This window comes from Heloderma suspectum, chromosome 2, assembly GCF_057233095.1.
Source record: "Heloderma suspectum isolate Gila_16-S chromosome 2, 16-S_ref, whole genome shotgun sequence".
NCBI lineage: Eukaryota > Metazoa > Chordata > Lepidosauria > Squamata > Helodermatidae > Heloderma > Heloderma suspectum.
The window spans coordinates 375,864,328-375,884,183 of record NC_139459.1 but is presented as its reverse complement, the minus strand read 5'-3'; the positions used below and the strand labels follow the sequence as shown (position 1 = coordinate 375,884,183).

Below are 19,856 nucleotides of genomic sequence, written 5' to 3'. Positions count from 1 at the left end.
CGGAGAGGGCAGCAGCTGGGACCCTCACTCGGCGCTGGAGCGACCCCAGCTGCCAGGGAGAACCGTGGCTCTTTTGCTGATGTAGCGTAAACAAAAGCGGCAGCAGGGCCGCTCAACGGGTGCCAAGAAAGGCACCCAGGGGCCCGCTGCTGCCCACAGGCGCTGGGCGTCCCACCTGGTCCATCGCCGTTGATGCTGCGGGGATCCATGCGTGGAAGGAGGCGAACCCGGAGCCAGGGCTGGGCTCGGGATGGGGTCGACGGGAGCTTGGGGAACTCGGGCGGGACAGTCCTGCCCCAGGGCCAGGCAGGGCGCCCCAGGGAGGGAGAGGAGTGCTGAGGGACCAAACTCCGCCTCCTCCTCCAAAGGGGTCTCCCCTGAGCTTGGGCCTGCAGCAACCCGAGACCCCAGGCTACGCAAAGCTCTCCCCGCTCCGGCCCTGCATATTCCAGTCTGCAAAGCTGCTCTCTCTCCCCAGCGTGCCTTCCCAAAGTGCCGAAGGGCGTCTCAGATTCACCATCCCCTCCTAGGAGCCCCCAAGGGAGGACAAACAAACCAGCCCGTCCCTGCAGTCCTCCCATAAGCTGCCTAGCAAAAACAATGGTCAACCAGCAGCGTGACAATGGGGTTATGGCCTGAGCAGGGAACCCCGATTCTGCCCCCCTTGCACCGGCTGCCCGCATGTTGGAAGGTGCCAGTTCTGACCTGTGAAGCATGACATGGCTTGGAGCTGTAATTCCAGATGGGGTACTCAATTTCAGATTTTCTAAATGGCTTCGAGATATCTGTAAATATGCTCAGCGGTATATAAATAATGAAAGAAAGAAACGAAGAAAGGCTCCACTGTATGTTTTACATCTGTGATCGGGGACACACGATGAAAGCAAGTTCGCCTGTATTTAAATAAATGCACTTCTGCGTTGCAGCATAAATCCAGAAATTGTCAGAATCTCGGTGCGGTCTCTTTTGTGGCCATCGTTTTAAGACCCCACCACCATCTCACCGACCTTGGATGACAGGCCTGTTCTTGTCTACAGACAGCCCCCTACTCTGAAACCGGCAAGGATGGAGCACCCGTAGATCTGGGTGTCACACCTCTTTGAGCCCTAGGGGCAAATTCAATTTTGCAGATGCAAAATCGCCGGGGCCAGAGGCAAAGGGGTGGAGGCGAAATAAGAAAGCACCAGCACGCTTTGGCTGAAAGCTCTTGACTGCCAGTAAGTAATACCTTTCCCACGAGCTATTGCGGTCCCAAGCCATGTCAGGCCTTACAGGTTGATACCAGCACCTTGACTCAAGCTTCGAAGCAAGTACGCAGCCGGTGCAAGAGGGCCAGAGTCGGTCTTATGCGTGCGGCCCTTCTAGGCCCTGTTATCAGTCTGGCTGCTGCACCTGGCACGAGCTGCAGCTTCTCAACTGTCTTCAAAGGCAGCCCCACGTACAGCACATTGCAGTAATCCAACTTGGAATTTTTGAGAGCACAGACAACTGAAGCCAGGTTATCCCTGCCCTGATGGGGCGTTAGCTGGGCCACCAACCCAACTTGGCAGAAGGCACTCCGTGCAAATGAGGCTACCTGAGCCTCAAGTGACAAGGATGGCTCCAGGAGGACCCCCGAACTACAAACCTGCTCCTTCGGGGGGCGTGCATCCCCATCCAAAACAGCTGAGCACCCTCCATCCATCCAGGCAGAAGAACTACCCACCAACACCATCTCAGTCTTGTCTGGATTGAGTTTCAGTTTATTAGCCCTCATCGAGGCCATTGTCGCAGCCAGGCACCAATCCAGCACCTCCACAGCCTCACCTGAAGAAGATGAAGAGGAGACGTAGAGCTGCGTGTCCTCAGCGTACGGAGGGCAGCGCACTCCAACACTCCGGATGCCCTCACTCAACGGTTCCATGTAGATGTTGAATAGCAAGGGGGCAAAACTGGCCCCCGCGGAACTCCTTGCAGGAGAATCCATGGGGTAGACCAGTGATGCCCAAGCACCACCTTCCAGAGCCGGCCCTCCGAGGAGGAGCGAAACCACTGCACTGCAGGGCCTCCCGCTCCCAACTCAGAGGGTCGTCCCAGAAGGACACCGAGGTCGATGGTATCGCAAGCTGCTGAGGGATCACGGAGAATCAACAAGGTCCCAGTCCCCCCGTCTTTCTCCCGACATAGGTATTCACACAGGGCGACCAAGGCGGCTTCCGTGCCAAACCCAGCCTGAACCCCGACTGAAATGGATCGATATGGGGTGCTCCTGTGCTTGTAGGCGAATCCTGGAGGACCCTCATGAGGAATGGAGATTTATATATATTGGTTACTATTTTTGCATTGTGCTTTATTCTCTCTCCTGTTTACTGCTCAGTCGCTGGGATTGTTGTTGTTGTTCGGTCGTTCAGTCATGTCCGACTCTTCGTGACCCCATGGACCATAGCACGCCAGGCCTTCCTGTCCTCCGCTCTCTCCCGGAGCGTGCTCAAGTTCATATTCATTGCATCCATGATGCTATCTAGCCATCTCATCCTCTGCCGTCCCCTTCTCCTTTTGCCTTCAGTCTTTCCCAGCATCAGGGTCATTTTCAGGGAGTTTTCTCTTCGCATTAGGTGGCCAAAATATTTGAGCTTCAGCTTCAGCATCTGTCCTTCCAATGAGCAGTCAGGGTTGATTTCCTTTAGGATGGACTGATTTGACCTCCTTGCAGTCCAGGGGACTCGTAAGAGTCTTCTCCAGCACCACAGTTCGAAAGCATCAATTCTTCGGCGCTCAGCCTTCCTTATAGTCCAGCTCTCACAGCCATACATTACTACTGGGAAAACCATAGCTTTGATTAGACGGACCTTTGTCGGCAAGGTGATGTCTCTGCTTCTTACTATGCTGTCTAGGTTGGCCATAGCTTTCCTCCCAAGGAGCAAGCGTCTTTTAATTTCATGGCTACAGTCACCGTCTGCGGTGATCTTGGAGCCCAAGAAAGTAAAATCTGTCACTGCTTCCATTTCTTCCCCTTCTATATGCCAGGAAGTGATGGGGCCAGATGCCATGATCTTAGTTTTTTTAATGTTGAGTTTCAAACCAGCTTTTGCACTCTCCTCTTTCACCCACAACAAGAGGCTCTTTAGATCCTCTTCGCTTTCTGCCATTAGGGTAGTATCGTCTGCATATCGGAGGTTGTTGATAATTCTCCCAGCAATCTTAATTCCGACCTCTGATTCATCCAACCCGGCATTTCTCATGATGTACTCTGCATATAAGTTAAATAAGCAGGGTGACAATATGCAGCCTTGTCGTACTCCTTTCCCAATTTTGAACCACTCGGTTGTTCCATGTCCGGTTCTTACTGTTGCTTCTTGACCCTCGTACAGGTTTCTCAGGAGACAGGTAAGGTGGTCTGGTACTCCCATCACTTTAAGAATTTGCCAGAGTTTGTTGTGATCCACACAATCAAAGGCTTTAGCGTAGTCAATGAAGCAGAAATAGACGTTTTTCTGGAATTCTCTTGCTTTCTCCATGATCCAGCGAATTTTGGCGATTTGATCTCTAGTTCCTCTGCCTCTTCGAAACCCAGCTTGTACTTCCGGTAGTTCTCGGTTCGCATACTGCTGAAGCCTAGCTTGTAGGATTTTGAGCATCACCTTGCTGGCATGTGAAATGAGCGCAATTGTGCGGTAGTTTGAACACTCTTTGGCGTTGCCCTTCTTTGGAATTGGAATGTAAACTGACCTTTTCCAGTCTTGTGGCCACTGTTGAGTGTTCCAGATTTGTTGGCATATTGAATGCAGCACTTTAACAGCATCATCTTTTAGGATTTTCAATAGCTCGGCAGGAATACTGTCATCTCCGCTAGCTTTGTTGTTACTAATGCTTCCTAAGGCCCACTTGACTTCACTCTCTAGGATGTCCGGCTCAAGTTCAGTGACCGCACTATCATGGCTATCAGGGACATTCAGATCTTTCCTGTATAGTTCTTCTGTGTATTCTTGCCACCTCTTCTTACTCTCATCTGCTTCTGTTAGGTCCCTGCCTTCTTTGTCCTTTATCATGCCCGTCTTTGCACAAAACGTTCCCTTGAGATCTCCAATTTTCTTGAAGAGATATCTAGTCTTTCCCATTCTGTTGTTTTCCTCGATTTCTTTGCATTGTTCATTTAAGAAGGCCTTCTTGTCTCTCCTTGCTATTCTCTGGAACTCTGCATTCAGTTGGGTATATCTTCCCCTTTCTTCCTTGCTTTTCGCTTCCCTTCTTTCGTGAGCTACTTGTAAAGCCTCATCAGACAGCCACTTTGCTTTCTTGCATTTCTTTTTCTTTGGGACGGATTTCGTTGCTGCCTCCTGAACAATGTTACGGACCTCCGTCCATAGTTCCTCAGGCACTCTGTCTATCAGGTCTAATCCCTGAAATCTATTCCTCACCTCCACTGTATATTCATCAGGGATATGATTTAGGTCATACCTGAACGGTTTAGTGGTTTTCCCGACGTTCTTCAATTTAAGCCAAAATTTTGCAAGAAGCAGCTCATCATCTGAGCCACAGTCAGCTCCAGGTCTTGTTTTTACTGACTGTATGGAGCTTCTCCATCTTTGGCTGCAAAGGACATAATCAATCTGATTTCGATATTGACCATCTGGTGACGTCCATGTGTAGAGTCGCCTCTTGTGCTGTTGGAAAAGAGTGTTTGCTATGATCAGCATGTTCTCTTGGCAAAACTCTATTAGCTTTTGTCCTGCTTCATTTTGTACACCAAGGCCATGTCTGCCTGTTATCCCGGTGATTTCTTGACTTCCTACTTTAGCATTCCAATCCCCTATGATGAAGAGGACATCTTTTTTTGGTGTGAGTTCTAGAAGGTATTGTAGGTCTTCATAGAACCGATCAACCTCAGCTTCTTCGGCCTCAGTGGTTGGGGCATAGACTTGAATTACTGTGATGTTGAATGGTTTGCCTTGGATTCGTACTGAGATCATTCTATCATTTTTAAGATTGTACCCCAGGACTGCTTTTCCCACCCATTTGGTGACTATGAGTGCTACTCCATTTCTTCTAAGGGATTCTTGCCCACAATAGTAGATATGATGGTCACCTGAATTAAATTCGCCCATGCCTGTCCATTTTAGTTCGCTGATTCCCAAGATATCGATGTTCAATCTTGCCATCTCATGTTTGACCACCTCCAGCTTACCTTGATTATTTTTTAATGTCTGATTGTATATCTATTGATATTTCAACTCTGTAGTTATCTGCCAACAGCCTATTTAAATTACTTTGCCAGTTCACCCTGACTGGACCCTCTGAGTTGTATCCCAGCACCAATGGGATACATTGGGAGCAGGACAGCTTCCACTATTGCTGAGCCCCTTTCCACACTTCATACATTTCTGTGTTTTTACCTCTGTGTGGCTTTTTGGATACGTATAAAGGTTTTCTCTTCTGCTGAAGCTCTTTTTATAGTCCATTTATTTATATAGCTTGCCCTGTGTGGGTTCTTTGATGTATATTAAGATGTCCAATATAGTTGAAACTCTTTCCATACTCGTGTCATCACTATGGTTTCTCCCCTATATGGGTTCTTTGATGTTTAGTGAGATTTCCACTATGACTAAAACTCTTTCCACATTCCATGCATTTATATGGCTTCTCCCCAGTGTGGGTTCTTTGATGCTGAGTAAGACTGCTACCATCACTGAAGCTCTTCCCACATTCCAGGCATTTATATGGTTTCTCCCCGGTGTGGGTTCTTTGGTGACAAGTAAGACTGCCACTCTGACTGAAACTCTTTCCACATTCCAGGCATGTATATGGCTTCTCCCCGGCGTGGGTTCTTTGGTGACAAGTACGACTGCCACTCCGACTGAAACTCTTTCCACATTCCAGGCATGTATATGGCTTCTCCCCAGTGTGGGTTCTTTGATGCCAAGTAAGACTGCCACTTACACTGAAGCTCTTTCCACACTCCAGGCATTTATATGGCTTCTCCCCACTGTGGGATCTTTGATGTCTAGTAAGACTTCCACTTACACTGAAGCTCTTTCCACATTCCATGCAGTTATATGGCTTCTCACCAGTATGTGTTCTTTGATGTTTCATAAGATTTCCACTATCACAGAAGCTCTTTCCACACTCCAGGCATTTATATGGCTTCTCCCCGGTATGTGTTCTCTGATGTTGACTAAGATGTCCACTTACACTGAAGCACTTTCCACATTCCATGCATTCATATGGCTTCTCCCCAGTGTGGATACTTAGATGTCCAGTAAGACTTCCACTTACACTGAAGCTCTTTCCACATTCCATGCAGTTATATGGCTTCTCACCAGTATGGGTTCTTTGATGTTTCGTAAGATTTCCACTATCACAGAAGCTCTTTCTACACTCCAGGCATTTATATGGTTTCTCCCCGGTGTGTGTTCTTTGATGTCTAGTAAGACTTCCACTTCCACTGAAGCTCTTTCCACATTCCAGGCAGTTATATGGCTTCTCACCAGTATGGGTTCTTTGATGATTCGTAAGATGTCCACTTACACTGAAGCACTTTCCACATGCCTCGCATGCGTATGACTTCTCCCGATTGTGGATACTTAGATGTCTAGTAAGACTTCTACGATGACTGAAGCACTTTCTACATTCCTGGCATTTATATGGCTTTTCCACAGCGTGGGTTCCTTGATGTTGAAGGAGATTTTCTCGATCACTGAAACTCTTTCTACATTCCATGCCTTTATACGACTCCTCCCCACTGTGTATTCTCTGCTGATTAGTAAGACTTCCACTTGCACATAGGGTCTTACGTACCTTTGATGAAATAAAAAGTTGTATAGTGTAAGTACATTACACAAACCCCCCTCCAAAGAATCCCAGTGTCTATTTGAAAATGTTTCTAGGAACGTATGTAGGATCTTGCCACAACAGGTGCTGTACTGACTGTAAAATGTTACATTAAAAACATGATAGAAAGCACCGACAAACTGACGTTACTTTTGTAAAATGACAAAGCTGCATAGTAGAACAACTCTCACAGACACATATGAAAAAACCCCAGTGACAATTAACTAATGCTTCAAGGACCGTATGCAGGATCCTAGCAGAACAGCTATTGAATTTGTCCCCCTCGGGGTTGAGGAGCAGGTCTTAGCTTCCTAATCTCTAGTTTGGGCTTCACAGTGTCAAATTTATACCACACATTCTCATGTATCAGCGAAAAGCATCAACTTGAAAAAGTATCTTGAAGAACAGTTTCCAACAAGGGATTCTTTAAATTCCACATAATAACCCAAAGGTAGAAATTGCGGACTGTTCTTCCTCTGCACTTTACTTTATAGTTCAAAACAAGTATCTTGACATTTCCCTAATGTATAACTAATGTCTTTGAAATGCAAGGTCTTTCTGTCTTCTTCCGTAAAATTATTTCTAGCTATTCCTGACACAGACTCCTTCCCTATTAAAGCAGGAGCAAACAGGCTGCTGGAATCAAGCAACGGTAAACCAGGTGAACTACCCCCACATTTGTGTCTAATGTCCGTTACAGGTAACCTTCGGAGTAACTTACTGTCTACAGCCATGACATGAATTGCTTCCAGGTCTGCTTCCCCCTCCAGGACACTAGACACAGACGTGTGTTTTCCTTTCTTTCTGTGGAATAGCGTACCTTAGCTTGGTGACCTCCAGATACGGTGGACTATAACTACCGTGATCCCCAGCAAGATGACAGGGAGATTATGGGAGTTGTATCCAACACACCTGGAGGATGCTTGGTGGAGGAATGTTTCTGTAATACAACGAGGATATCGATTTCCACACAGTTACATGAAGAGAAACAGGGCAGGGAAAGCAGAACTATAGAGGGGCTGCGGCGTCGGGGGTGGGGGGAGAACAAACTGAAAATAGCTGCCTGCTCTGTGCTTCCTATTTAATGTGGCTGCAGACATCAGTGTAGATGGTCACATACAAAGCTACCTATGGCCCAGGTAGAGATGTGGAGGCCTGGGGAAAAAAGGGAACATTGGGGGGGGGGGGGAAACAGGGCTTTTCCTCCCCCCCACCCGGACCATTAAGATGAGGTGTGTATACATAGTTACCAGGTCTTTACTTCCCCCCACCCCCAGCCCTGATATCTACAAACTATGTCACAAGCTAGTGCAGTGGCAAATCCAGGAGTGCAGGGTCCCTCGTGACAGTCACAGCCACGCACCTTCTACGATTATCAACCTTGTGAGATATGCAGCCCCTTCATGGATCACTGCCTTGTTGTGGTGAAGGGGCTTGCACAACTCAGTGAAGCCATAAGCTATGCCTTGCAGGGCCACCCAAGACGGAAAGGTCATAGCGGAGAGTTCTGACAAAATGTGGTCCACCGGAGAAGGAAATGGCAACCCACTCCAGTATTCTTGCCAAGAAAACCCCATGGAACGTATCACAAGGCTAAAAGAGATGACGCCGGAAGATGAGCCCCTCAGGTCGGAAGGTGTCCAATATACTCCTGGGGAAGAGCAGAGGGAATTTCCAAGTAGCGCCAAAGAGTGAAGCGGCTGGGCCAAAGCCGAAAGGACACTCAGCTGTGGATTGTTCTGGGGGTGAAAAGAAAGTCCGATGCTGTAAAGAACAATATTGTTTAGGAACCTGGAATGTCAGATCAATGAATCAAGGTAAGCTGGAGGAGGTCAAACATGAGATGGCAAGACTGAACATCGACATCTTGGGAATCAGCGAACGAAAATGGACAAGCATGGGCGAATTTAATTTACATCTTAATATACATCAAAGAACCCACACAGGGCAAGCTATATAAATAAATGGACTATAAAAAGAGCTTCAGCAGAAGAGAAAACCTTTATACGTATCCAAAAAGCCACACAGAGGTAAAAACACAGAAATGTATGAAGTGTGGAAAGGGGCTCAGCAATAGTGGAAGCTGTCCTGCTCCCAATGTATCCCATTGGTGCTGGGATACAACTCAGAGGGTCCAGTCAGGGTGAACTGGCAAAGTAATTTAAATAGGCTGTTGGCAGATAACTACAGAGTTGAAATATCAATAGATATACAATCAGACATTAAAAAATAATCAAGGTAAGCTGGAGGTGGTCAAACATGAGATGGCAAGATTGAACATCGATATCTTGGGAATCAGCGAACTAAAATGGACAGGCATGGGTGAATTTAATTCAGGTGACCATCATATCTACTACTGTGGGCAAGAATCCCTTAGAAGAAACGGAGTAGCACTCATAGTCAACAAAAGGGTGGGAAAAGCAGTACTGGGGTACAATCTCAAAAACGATAGAAAGATCTAGGTGATGCCGACGAGAGAGATTTGTATTCTGGGACCACGGGGGGAACAGCTCTAATTGTGCCCAATAATACTCTTCAGACACATGTAGGAAGGAAGCCAGACTATGAAGCACATGGTCTTCGACGTCTGTACACTAATGCCCAGAGTATGGGAAACAAACAGAACGAAACTGAACTCTTAATACAAGAGGAAAATTATGACTTGATAGGTATAACTGAGACTTGGTGCGATGACTCTCATGACTGGAATACAGCAACTGAAGGATAGAACTTGTTCAAAAAGAACAGGAGGAACAGAAAGGGAGGTGGGGTTGCAATGTATGTGAAAAATACATATCTCTGCACAGAAATACAGGAGGATGAGCTTGGTAGCCCCATCGAGAGCATCTGAATCAAAATAAATGGAGCAAAGAATAAAAGGAACCTAATGGTCGGAGTCTACTACCGGCCACCCAATCAAGGAGAAGACGAGGATGAAACTTTTGAAAAGAAAATAGCCAATGTTTTAAGGAAGCATGATGTAGTAGTAATGGGGGACTTCAATTTCCCCGATATTTGTTGGGAGACAAATTCTGCAAAACCTGGCCCCTCCGGGAAATTCCTGACTTGTGTGGTGGATAACTTCCTCCTACAGAAAGTAGACGAAAGAACTAGAGGATCGGCTATCCTTGACTTGATCCTAACCAACAGAGATGACTTAGTGGATAAAGTAGCAGTTACAGGAACTCTGGGGGAAAGCGACCATGTTGTACTTGAGTTCTTGGTTCTAAGGGAAGCAAAGCCGAGTGTAGTCAAACGCGTACCCTGGATTTTAGGAAAGCTGATTTTAATAAACTCAGAACAATGAGTTAAGCAACGATCCGGTGGATCCACAGTTGGCTACAGAAACGGACTCAAAGAGTGCTTATCAATGGGACCTTCTCAAACTGGAGAGAGGTAACGAGTGGGGTACCACAGGGCTCAGTCCTGGGCCCAGTGCTCTTCAACATTTGTATTAATGACTTGGAGGAGGAGGTGCAGGGAATGCTGATCAAATTTGCTGATGACACAAAATTGGGCGGGACAGCTAATACTTTGGAAGACAGAAAAAGTGATCTGGATAGACTGGAGCGCCGGGCAGAAAACAACAGAATGACATTTAATAGGGATAAATGCCAAGTTCTGCACCTAGGAAAAAGAAAACCAAATGCACAGTTACAAGATAGGGGATACGTAGCTCAACAACACTACAAGCAAGAAGGATCTTGGAACTGTTGTAGATCACAAGCTGAATATGAGCCAACAATGTGATGTGGCTGCAAAAAAGGCAAATGCTATTTTGAGCTGCATTAATAGAAGCATAGCTTCCAAATCCCGGGAAGTACTAGTTTATTTATTTATTTATTATTAAATTTATTAATCGCCCATCTGGCTGGTCACCCAGCCACTCTGGGCGATGTACAACATACAATAAAAACAGTTTAAAACAATAAAATTCTACAATAAAAACATTTTCTAAAATACCCTAACCCACCCCAAATGCCTGCCTGAACAACAACGTTTTTAATGCACGACGGAAGCTCATTAAAGAGGGGGCATGACGGAGTTCCCTAGGGAGGGAGTTCCACAGAGAGGGGACCACCACAGAAAAGGCCCTCTCCCTCGTCCCCACCAGACTAGCTGTCCTGGCTGATGGGACAGACAGAAGGCCATCCGAGGCTGATCTTGTTAAGCGGCCTGTCTGGTGCTGCTGGAGGCGCTCCTTAAGATAGGCTGGGCCGGAACCATATAGGGTTTTAAAGGTCAAAACCAACACCTTGAATTTGGCCCGGAAAACAACTGGTAAGCAGTGCAACTCCTTCAGCACTGGAGTGATGTGATCTCGCCGGCGGCTGCCTTTAATCAGGCGAGCCGCCGCGTTCTGTACCAGCTGCAGTTTCCGAACCGTCTTCAAGGGTAACCCCACGTAGAGCGCATTACAGTAGTCTAAACGAGAGGAGACCAGGGCATGTACTACTGATGGGAGGAGATGGTCGGGAAGGAAGGGGCGCAGCCGCCATATCAAATGGAGTTGATACAGCGCTGTCCGGCTCACAGCTGACACCTGAGCCTCCATGGACAGCTGGGAGTCCAAAATGACCCCCAGGCTGCGGACCTGGTCTTTCAAGGGTAGCCGTACCCCATTCAACACCAGGTCAACATCCCCCAGCCTCCTCTTGTCTCCCACCAAAAGTACCTCGGTCTTGTCAGGGTTCAGCTTCAGCCTATTCCTCCCCATCCAGCCACTCACCGTCTCCAGACATTTGGACAGGGATTCTACGGCCAACCTTGGTGAAGATTTAAACGAGAGGTAGAGCTGCGTGTCATCCGCATATTGATGACACTGCACCCCAAACCTCCTGATGATAGCCCCCAGCGGCTTCACATAGATGTTAAATAGCATCGGGGAGAGGATGGAACCCTGTGGCACCCCACGAGTGGCCACGGGTCCGAAACCTCCTCTCCCAGTGCTACCCTCTGGTACCTGCCGGAGAGGAAGGACCGGAACCACCGCAATACGGTGTCCCCAATGCCCAACCCCTCCAGGCGATCCAGGAGGATACCATGGTCAACGGTATCGAAAGCCGCTGAGAGGTCGAGGAGAACAAGGAAGGAGCATTCGCCCCTATCCAGAGCCCTCCTCATATCATCTACCAAGGCGACCAAGGCTGTTTCTGTCCCATGCCCAGGCCTGAAGCCCGACTGAAATGGGTCTAGATAATCAGTTTCTTCCAAGTGTGCCTTCAACTGCACCGCCACCACCCGCTCAATCACCTTGCCCCAAAATGGCAGATTTGAGACTGGGCGAAAGTTGTTCAAAACTTGAGGATCCAAGGAGGGCTTCTTTAAGAGCGGTCTTATCACTGCCTCCTTGAGGGCTGATGGCATCACTCCCTCCTCAAGGGAGGCGTTCACCACCGCCTTGATCCCCTCACCCAGTCTCTCTCTGCAGCTCATAATGAGCCAAGATGGGCAAGGATCAAGTAAGCAGGTGGTCGGCCGTACCGATGAAAGCACCTTGTCCACTTCATCAGGAGGAAGAAGCTGGAACCGATCCCACCAAACCGGTTTGCCACAGGCCGCCTCTTGCTCACTAACTGTATCCACAGCGTGCAGAGTAACACACCTAATCTGATCAATTTTATCTGCAAAGTGCCTTGCCAAGGCCTCACAGGAGGCCTTAGAATGCTCCAGTGGTTCCGGAACCACAAGACCGACCAGGCTCCGGACCACTTGGAACAGCCTCCTGGGACAGCACTCTGCAGATGCGATGGAGGCAGCATAATATTCCTTTTTTGCTGCCTTCACCACCACGTGATAGGCTGAAGATACAGCTCTAGCCCGTGTCTGATCGTCTTTGGAGCGAGACTTCCGCCACTGGCGCTCTAGCCGTCTCACCTCCTGTTTCAGAGCTCGTAACCGCGGATTGAACCATGGTGCAGTCCAAGCCCTGTTCAGGGGGAGAGGGCGTTTCGGAGCCACCTGATCTAACGCCCCAGTGATTGCGGCATTCCAGCCACCCACCAGGGTCTCGACCGAGTGGCCGTTGGCGTGCCCCAGAGAATCCCCAAGCGCGTTCAGGAATCCATTTGGATCCATAAGACGCCTGGGCCAGACCATTTTAATGGGTCCTCCACCCCTGTGGAGGGGTTGTGGAACCGAGAAGTCCAACGTCACCAGATAGTGATCTGACCATGACAAGGGGGGGGGGATATACCCCCGACTTCCAGATCACTCCCCACTTCTCCAGAAACAAACACAAGGTCTAGTGCATGACCGGCTACATGGGTGGGCCCAGTTAGAATATGGTGCAACTCCCAGGAGGCCATGGTCTCCATGAAGTCCCGAGGTGCTCCTGTGAGGATGGCCTCCGAATGTACGTTGAAGTCCCCCAACACCAGTAAGTTAGGGGACTGTACACGCACATCAGAGACCACCTCAAGCACCTCAGCCAGGGAGTCAGTCGTGCAGCGGGGTGGACGGTACACGAGCAGAATCCCCAGACTGCCCTTCGGGCCCAACCTCCAGTACATGCACTCAGCAACCTTGGTCTCCCGGAGAGGGGGTCTGGTGAAGACCAAGGACTCTCGGTAGATAACAGCCATTCCCCCTCCCCGATCCCCAGCCCTCGGCTGCTGTGCATACGAAAATCCAGCTGGACACATGGCTGCAAGGGTTGGAGCAGCAGCCTCGGCCAGCCAGATCTCCGTAATACATGCCAGGTCTGCACCCTCATCCAGGATCATGTCATGGATGAGGGAGGTTTTCTGGGTAACAGACCTGGCATTGCAGAGCAGCAAACGAAGGCCAGAAGATGGGGTCACGCCTTCCCCAGCCATCCTTTGGCTCTGGACAGGCCCGGAGCAGGGGACAGATACTACACATCTCTCCCTTGTTCCCCTTACCTGGCATGGCCTGCCCCTAGCGCTCCGCCAGCGCCTGATGCCCAACCTCGGTATCTTCTGGCCCCCAACACTCCCCCCACTGCCTCCATCAGTGGACACATGCCCCCTCGCTCCCGCCTATCAGGCAGGCTACCCACCCCTAAAACCACAACAAAATCCCCCAGGAAAAAGAAAACACACACACAAAACAATTAAAAATCCCCTTAAAAATAATGCCAGGCCGGAGTCCACAGGGAAGGCCAGGTGGTGGTGGTGGTGGTGGCGGCGGCGGCAGCAGGCCCAGCAACAGCAGGCCCAGCAGCAGCAGGCCCGCCTCTTCCCCGGTGGTGGTGGTGGCCTCTCCTGCAGGCCCTGGCTCTCCCAGGCCACCTCAGCCAGCCAGCTTATGTAGCCCCTCCAGGGAGGGCAGGTGGAGCAGCACAGCTGGCTAGGTACCTGGGGGCCTGGTCCTGCAGGGACTGGAGGTCTGCCAGGCAGAAGTCTCCAGGGAAGGCCTGGTGGTGGTGGTGGCAGTGGCGGCGGCGGCGTCAGCAGCAGCAGCAACAGGCCCAGCAACAGCAGGCCCAGCAGCAGCAGGCCCGCCTCCTCCCCAGTGGTGGTGGTGGTCTCTCCTGCAGGCCCTGGCTCTCCCAGGCCACCTCAGCCAGCCAGCTTATGTAGCCCTTCCAGAGAGGGCAGGTGGAGGAGCACAGCTGGCTCGGTACCTGGGGGCCTGGTCCTGCAGGAACTGGCGGTCTGCCAGGCAGAAGTCTCCAGGGAAGGCCTGGTGGTGGTGGCAGCGGCAGTGGCGGTTCCCCTCTACTCAGCACTGGTTAGGCCTCATCTGGAGTACTGTGTCCAGTTCTGGGCACCACACTTTAAGAAGGATGCAAACAAACTGGAGAGGGTTCAGAGGAGGGCAACAAGGATGATCAGGGGACTGGAAACAAAGCCCCATGAACAGAGACTGAAGGAACTGGGCATGTTTAGCCTTGAGAAGAGAAGACTGAGGGGAGATATGATAGCGCTCTTCAAGTCCTTGAAAGATTGTCACAGAGAGGACAGCCAGGATCTCTTCTCGATCATCCCAGAGTGCCGGACATGGAATAATGGGCTCAAGTGACAGGAAGCCAGATTCCGACTGAACATCAGGAAAAACTTGCTGACGGTTAGAGCAATACGACAATGGAGCCAATTAACTGGGGAGGTAGTGGGCTCTCCCGTTCAAGACAACGCTGGACAGCCACCAGTCAGGGATGCTCTGACTTGGATTCCTGCATTGAGCAGGGGGTTGGACTCGATGGCTTTGTAGGCCCCTTCCAACCCTACTACTATTCTGTTCTGTTCTGTTCTGTTCTATTCTATCTCAGTACGAATCCAAGGCAAACCATTCAACATCACAGTAATTCAAGTCTATGCCCCAACAACTGAGGCCGAAGAAGCTGAGGTTGATCGGTTCTATGAAGACCTACAACACCTTCTAGAACTAACACCAAAAAAAGATGTCCTCTTCATCATAGGGGATTGGAATACTAAAGTAGGAAGTCAAGAAATCACCAGGATAACAGGCAAGCATGGCCTTGGTGTACAAAATGAAGCAGGACAAAGGCTAATAGAGTTTTGCCAAGAGAACACGCTGATCATAGCAAACACTCTTTTCCAACAGCACAAGAGGCGACTCTACACATGGACATCACCAGATGGTCAATATCGAAATCAGATTGATTATGTCCTTTGCAGCCAAAGTTGGAGAAGCTCTATACAGTCAGTAAAAACAAGACCTGGAGCTGACTGTGGCTCAGATTGTGAGCTTCTTATCGCAAAATTTCGGCTTAAATTGAAGAACGTAGGGAAAACCACTAAACCATTCAGCTATGACCTAAATCATATCCCTTATGAATATACAGTGGAGATGAGGAATAGATTTAAGGGATTAGACCTGATACACAGAGTGCCTGAGGAACTATGGACAGAGGTCCATAACATTGTTCAGGAGGCAGCAACGAAATCCATCCCAAAGAAAAAGAAATGCAAGAAAGCAAAGCGGCTGTCTGATGAGGCTTTACAAGTAGCTGAGGAAAGAAGGAAAGCGAAAAGCAAGGGAGAAAAGGGAAGATATATCCAAATGAATGCAGAGCTCCAGAGAATAGCAAGGAGAGACAAGAAGGCCTTCTTAAATGAACAACCCAAAGAAATTGAGGAAAACGACAGAATGGGAAAGGATAGAGATCTTTTCAATCAGAGATCTCAAGGGAACGTTTTGTGCAAAGACGGGCATGATAAAGGACAAAGAAGGCAAGGACCTAACAGAAGCAGATGAGATTAAGAAGAGGTGGCAAGAATACACAGAAGAACTATACAGGAAAGATCTTAACGTCCCTGATAGCCATGAGAGTGCGGTCACTGAACTTGAGCCGGACAACCTAGAGAGTGAAGTCAAGTGGGCCTTAGGAAGCATTACTAACAACAAAGCTAGCGGAGATGACAGTATTCCAGCTGAGCTATTTAAGATCCTAAAAGATGATGCTCTTAAAGTGCTGCACTCAATATGCCAACAAATTTGGAACACTCAACAGTGGCCACAAGACTGGAAACGGTCAGTTTACATTCCAATTCCAAAGAAGGGCAACGCCAAAGAGTGTTCAAACTACCGCACAATTGCGCTCATTTCACATGCCAGCAAGGTGATGCTCAAAATCCTTCAAGCTAGGCTTCAGCAGTATGTGAACCGAGAACTATCAGAAGTACAAGCTGGGTTTCGAAGAGGCAGAGGAACTAGAGAGCAAATCGCCAACATGCGCTGGATCACGGAGAAAGCAAGAGAATTCCAGAAAAACGTCTACTTCTGCTTCATTGACTACGCTAAAGCCTTTGATTGTGTGGATCACAACAAACTGTGGCAAATTCTTAAAGAGATGGGAGTACCAGACCACCTTACCTGTCTCCTAAGAAAACTGTATGAGGGTCAAAAAGCAACAGTAAGAACCGGACATGGAACAACCAAGTGGTTCAAAATTGGGAAAGGAGTACAACAAGGCTGCATATTGTCACCCTGCTTATTTAACTTATATGCAGAGTACATCATGAGAAACGCCGGGTTGGATGAATCACAGGTCAGAATTAAGATTGCCGGGAGAATTATCAACAACCTCAGATATGCAGACAATACCACCCTAATGGCAGAAAGCAAAGAGGATCTAAAGAGCCTCTTGTTGAGGGTGAGAGTGGAGAGTGCAAAAGCTGGTTTGAAACTCAACATTAAAAAAATGAAGATCATGGCATCTGGCCCCATCACTTCCGGGCATATGGAAGAGGATGAAATGGAAGCAGTGACAGATTTTATTTTCTTGGGCTCTAAGATCACCGCAGACGGTGACTGTAGCCATGAAATTAAAAGACGCTTGCTCCTTGGGAGGAAAGCCTAGACAGCATAGTAAGAAGCAGAGACGTCACCTTGCCAACAAAGGTCCGTCTAATCAAAGCTATGGTTTTCCCAGTAGCAACGTATGGCTGTGAGAGCTGGACTATAAGGAAGGCTGAGTGCCCAAGGATTGATGCTTTTGAGCTGTGGTGCTGGAGAAGACCCTTACGAGTCCCCTGGACTGCAAGGAGGTCAAATCAGTCCATCCTAAAGGAAATCAACCCTGACTGCACATTGGAAGGACAGATGCTGAAGCTGAAGCTCCAATATTTTGGCCACCTAATGCGAAGAGAAAACTCCCTGGAAAAGACCCTGACGCTGGGAAAGATTGAAGGCAAAAGGAGAAGGGGACGGCAGAGGATGAGATGGCTAGATAGCATCACCGATGCAATGAATATGAATTTGAGCACGCTCCGGGAGAGAGCGCAGGACAGGAAGGCCTGGCGTGCTATGGTCCATGTGGTCACAAAGAGTCGGACACGACTTAACGACTGAACAACAAGATATACAGCTTTCAACTGAGATCCAAAAACAGTGCAGCGCACAGTGAGGCAGGGGTATTTCAACTGGATGTCTGAAAAAAATTGTTGTTGTTGTTCAGTCGCTCAGTCGTGTCCGACTCTTCGTGACCCCATGGACCATAGCATGCCAGGCCTTCCTGTCCTGTGCTCTCTCCTGGAGCGTGCTCAAGTTCATATTCATTGCATCCATGACGCTATCTAGCCATCTCATCCTCTGCCGTCCCCTTCTCCTTTTGCCTTCAGTCTTTCCCAGCATCAGGGTCTTTTCCAGAGAGTTTTTCTTGAGAAAAATACAGGGGTGTTAAAATATTTTTCAGCCACTCACTCACTCACTCAAAAACATTTTAGGTTTCCAAAATATGATACTCTATGGAAGCTTCACCCTCTCAACTCAGCCCCCACGGACAGATCCCTTCCCATTTAAGCAGCCCCCTGGCACACGCCCTTAGCACCCCACATTACCCACTAGCCTTCCCTGAGCTCCTGCATTATGTCTCTCCCATCCCGCAACAGAAATGTCCACACACCCAGCTGGATTGAAACACACACACACCGTTCTCCCCTCCACCCAACTGATTTTCTCCTGTTTCCCTCCCTCCACCAGGGTTTGTTTGCCCAGGTACGTGCCAACCTTGTACCAAAAATGGTAGCTGACAGAGCAGGTTGCATTTGGCAGTTCTGCTTTCTGTAGAAACTACTGTTCAAGAATTAACGGTGCGATCCAATGGGTGTTTAGTTCGAATTAAATTTACAGAGATCTTGGGAAGGCAGCTAAGGCTGCAGTCCTAGGCACAGTTACCTGGGAGAAAGCCCAACTGGCAAATGAACAAAGTGGGACTGACTTCTGGGTAAACGTGCATAGGATTGTGTGATAAATCCCCAAAACTGGCACAAACCAACTCTAACAATGAACATTAATCATAGAATAGCTGAACAAGACCTCATCTTGCTTCTCATTTGCACCACCCATTTGCCTCCCTCTTTGCCAAGTTCATCAAGATGTGAAACGTTTCCAGAAAAGGTCTCCAGCCCAACCCCTGCCCTGCCCTGCCCCCCGCACTGCAAAGCACAAAAGGGCACCAATCCGAAACACACTTACGGAGGGAGCTGCTGTGTTCCTGCTCTCCTTTCCTGCACCGGAATTGTGGGAGTGGGACAGGATGGTGCTCTAGCTGGCCCTGGCTGCTGGTACCGGGGTATCGGTTGGAGAACTGCCAAAGAAAGGCTACAACTCCAAGCGCTGCAATTGGGGCGGGGGGGGGGGGTCGTGCAACTGAGACCACGCGGTGGGGGGGCTCCCCAGCCGGCCACGCTGGGCTCGCTACGGGGCCCGTTCCTCGCGGCGGGGGGAGAGCCGCTCTTCGTCCTCCGCCAGGCGAGGCTCTGCCCCGAGGCGCGTCCCCTCCCCGCCGCAGGGCGTGGGGGGCTCCCTTCCCGGGGGGCCTCTTCCCTCCCCTCCCCTCCCCACCCCAACCAGCACGATTCCTGGCCGCCTTCTCCCCTCGCCCTGGACCCCACGGCGACCCCTCGCCTCTCGCCGAGGAACCCCACGAGGCCGACCCCACCCAGCCCCTCACTCACCCCCAGGCCGGCGGGCAGAGGCGCGCGCCCTCCGCAGGGCCTCCCCGCCCCGGCGCTTCCGCCCTCGCGGCGCGCGGGGCGCTGGGACTTGCAGTTCACGGCTCCGGGCCCAGGCGAGGAGGCCGCGCTGGCCGCCCGCTCCTCCTCCGCTCGGACGCCGCGCCGCGGGAGGCTCCGGCCGAGGCGGCGGCGGCTGTGCGGGGCGCCCCCTCCCGGGGATGATGGGGCTTGCAGTCCCGCCGCGCCTGCGGAGCCGCCCGCCCCGCCCCGCCCCGCCCCGGGAAGCGCTGGCGGATAGTCCCGCCGCGCGGAGACACTCACGGGCTGGAGGGGCCGCGAGGCCATCGAGCCCACCCCTGCCAGCGCAGGAGGCCGATTCCCGGGCGCCTCTCGCCAGCCCCGGCCAGGGCCCGGCCCAGCCGGACTCCGGAGGCGCGCTGGGGAAGCCCTGCGGAGGCCCGCCTGGCCCCGCCTGGGCCCGGCGCAGACCAGCGCCCCACGGGCGCCGGAGCCGCCAGCCTCCGCGGGACCCAGCTTCCCGGCTCCTGGGCGGGGGACGGCGCCAAAGCCGGAGCGGAAAAGCCCGGGACAGACTCTGTATTGGTTTTTTAATGCCCCAGATAGCCGCGCGTGTAAGGAAACACTTGAGAACAACGTTTTAGG

The 19,856-nt window shown here is 50.3% G+C and overlaps 3 protein-coding genes across 5 annotated transcripts in view; 1 reads left to right on the top strand and 2 right to left on the bottom strand.

Annotated features, from left to right (window-relative positions):
• The window catches only part of LOC146356234 (uncharacterized), a 943,348-nt gene that overhangs the window by 672,479 nt on the left and 251,013 nt on the right, over window positions 1-19,856 (top strand). The window lies entirely within an intron of this gene.
• LOC146356242 (uncharacterized) overlaps window positions 1-19,856 on the bottom strand; it is a 113,074-nt gene that overhangs the window by 55,885 nt on the left and 37,333 nt on the right. The window contains exon 5 of the mRNA XM_084831229.1: window positions 18,712-18,823. Within this exon, the coding sequence (XP_084687355.1) occupies window positions 18,712-18,823 (112 nt within the window). The remainder of the gene's footprint in view (window positions 1-18,711; window positions 18,824-19,856) is intronic.
• On the bottom strand, window positions 4,109-19,244 carry LOC146356246 (uncharacterized). Of its 3 annotated transcripts, none has more exons than XM_084831551.1 (3): window positions 19,194-19,244; window positions 18,712-18,823; window positions 4,127-6,774 (listed from the first exon to the last, which is right to left on the bottom strand). In XM_084831551.1, the coding sequence occupies exon 3, from the start codon at window positions 6,694-6,696 to the stop codon at window positions 5,527-5,529; it is 1,170 nt and encodes a 389-aa protein (XP_084687677.1). In that variant the 5' UTR covers window positions 6,697-6,774; window positions 18,712-18,823; window positions 19,194-19,244; the 3' UTR covers window positions 4,127-5,526. The 3 variants fall into 3 exon arrangements, with proteins under 3 accessions (XP_084687676.1, XP_084687677.1, XP_084687678.1); XM_084831552.1 differs by lacking the exon at window positions 18,712-18,823 and adding an exon at window positions 8,171-8,546; XM_084831550.1 differs by lacking the exon at window positions 18,712-18,823 and having other exon boundaries at window positions 4,109-6,774.

Coding starts and splice junctions, on each gene's coding strand:
- LOC146356246 (XM_084831550.1), bottom strand. CDS start 6,696: ATGGAATGTAGAAAGAGTTTCAGTGATCGAGAAAATCTCCTTCAACAT.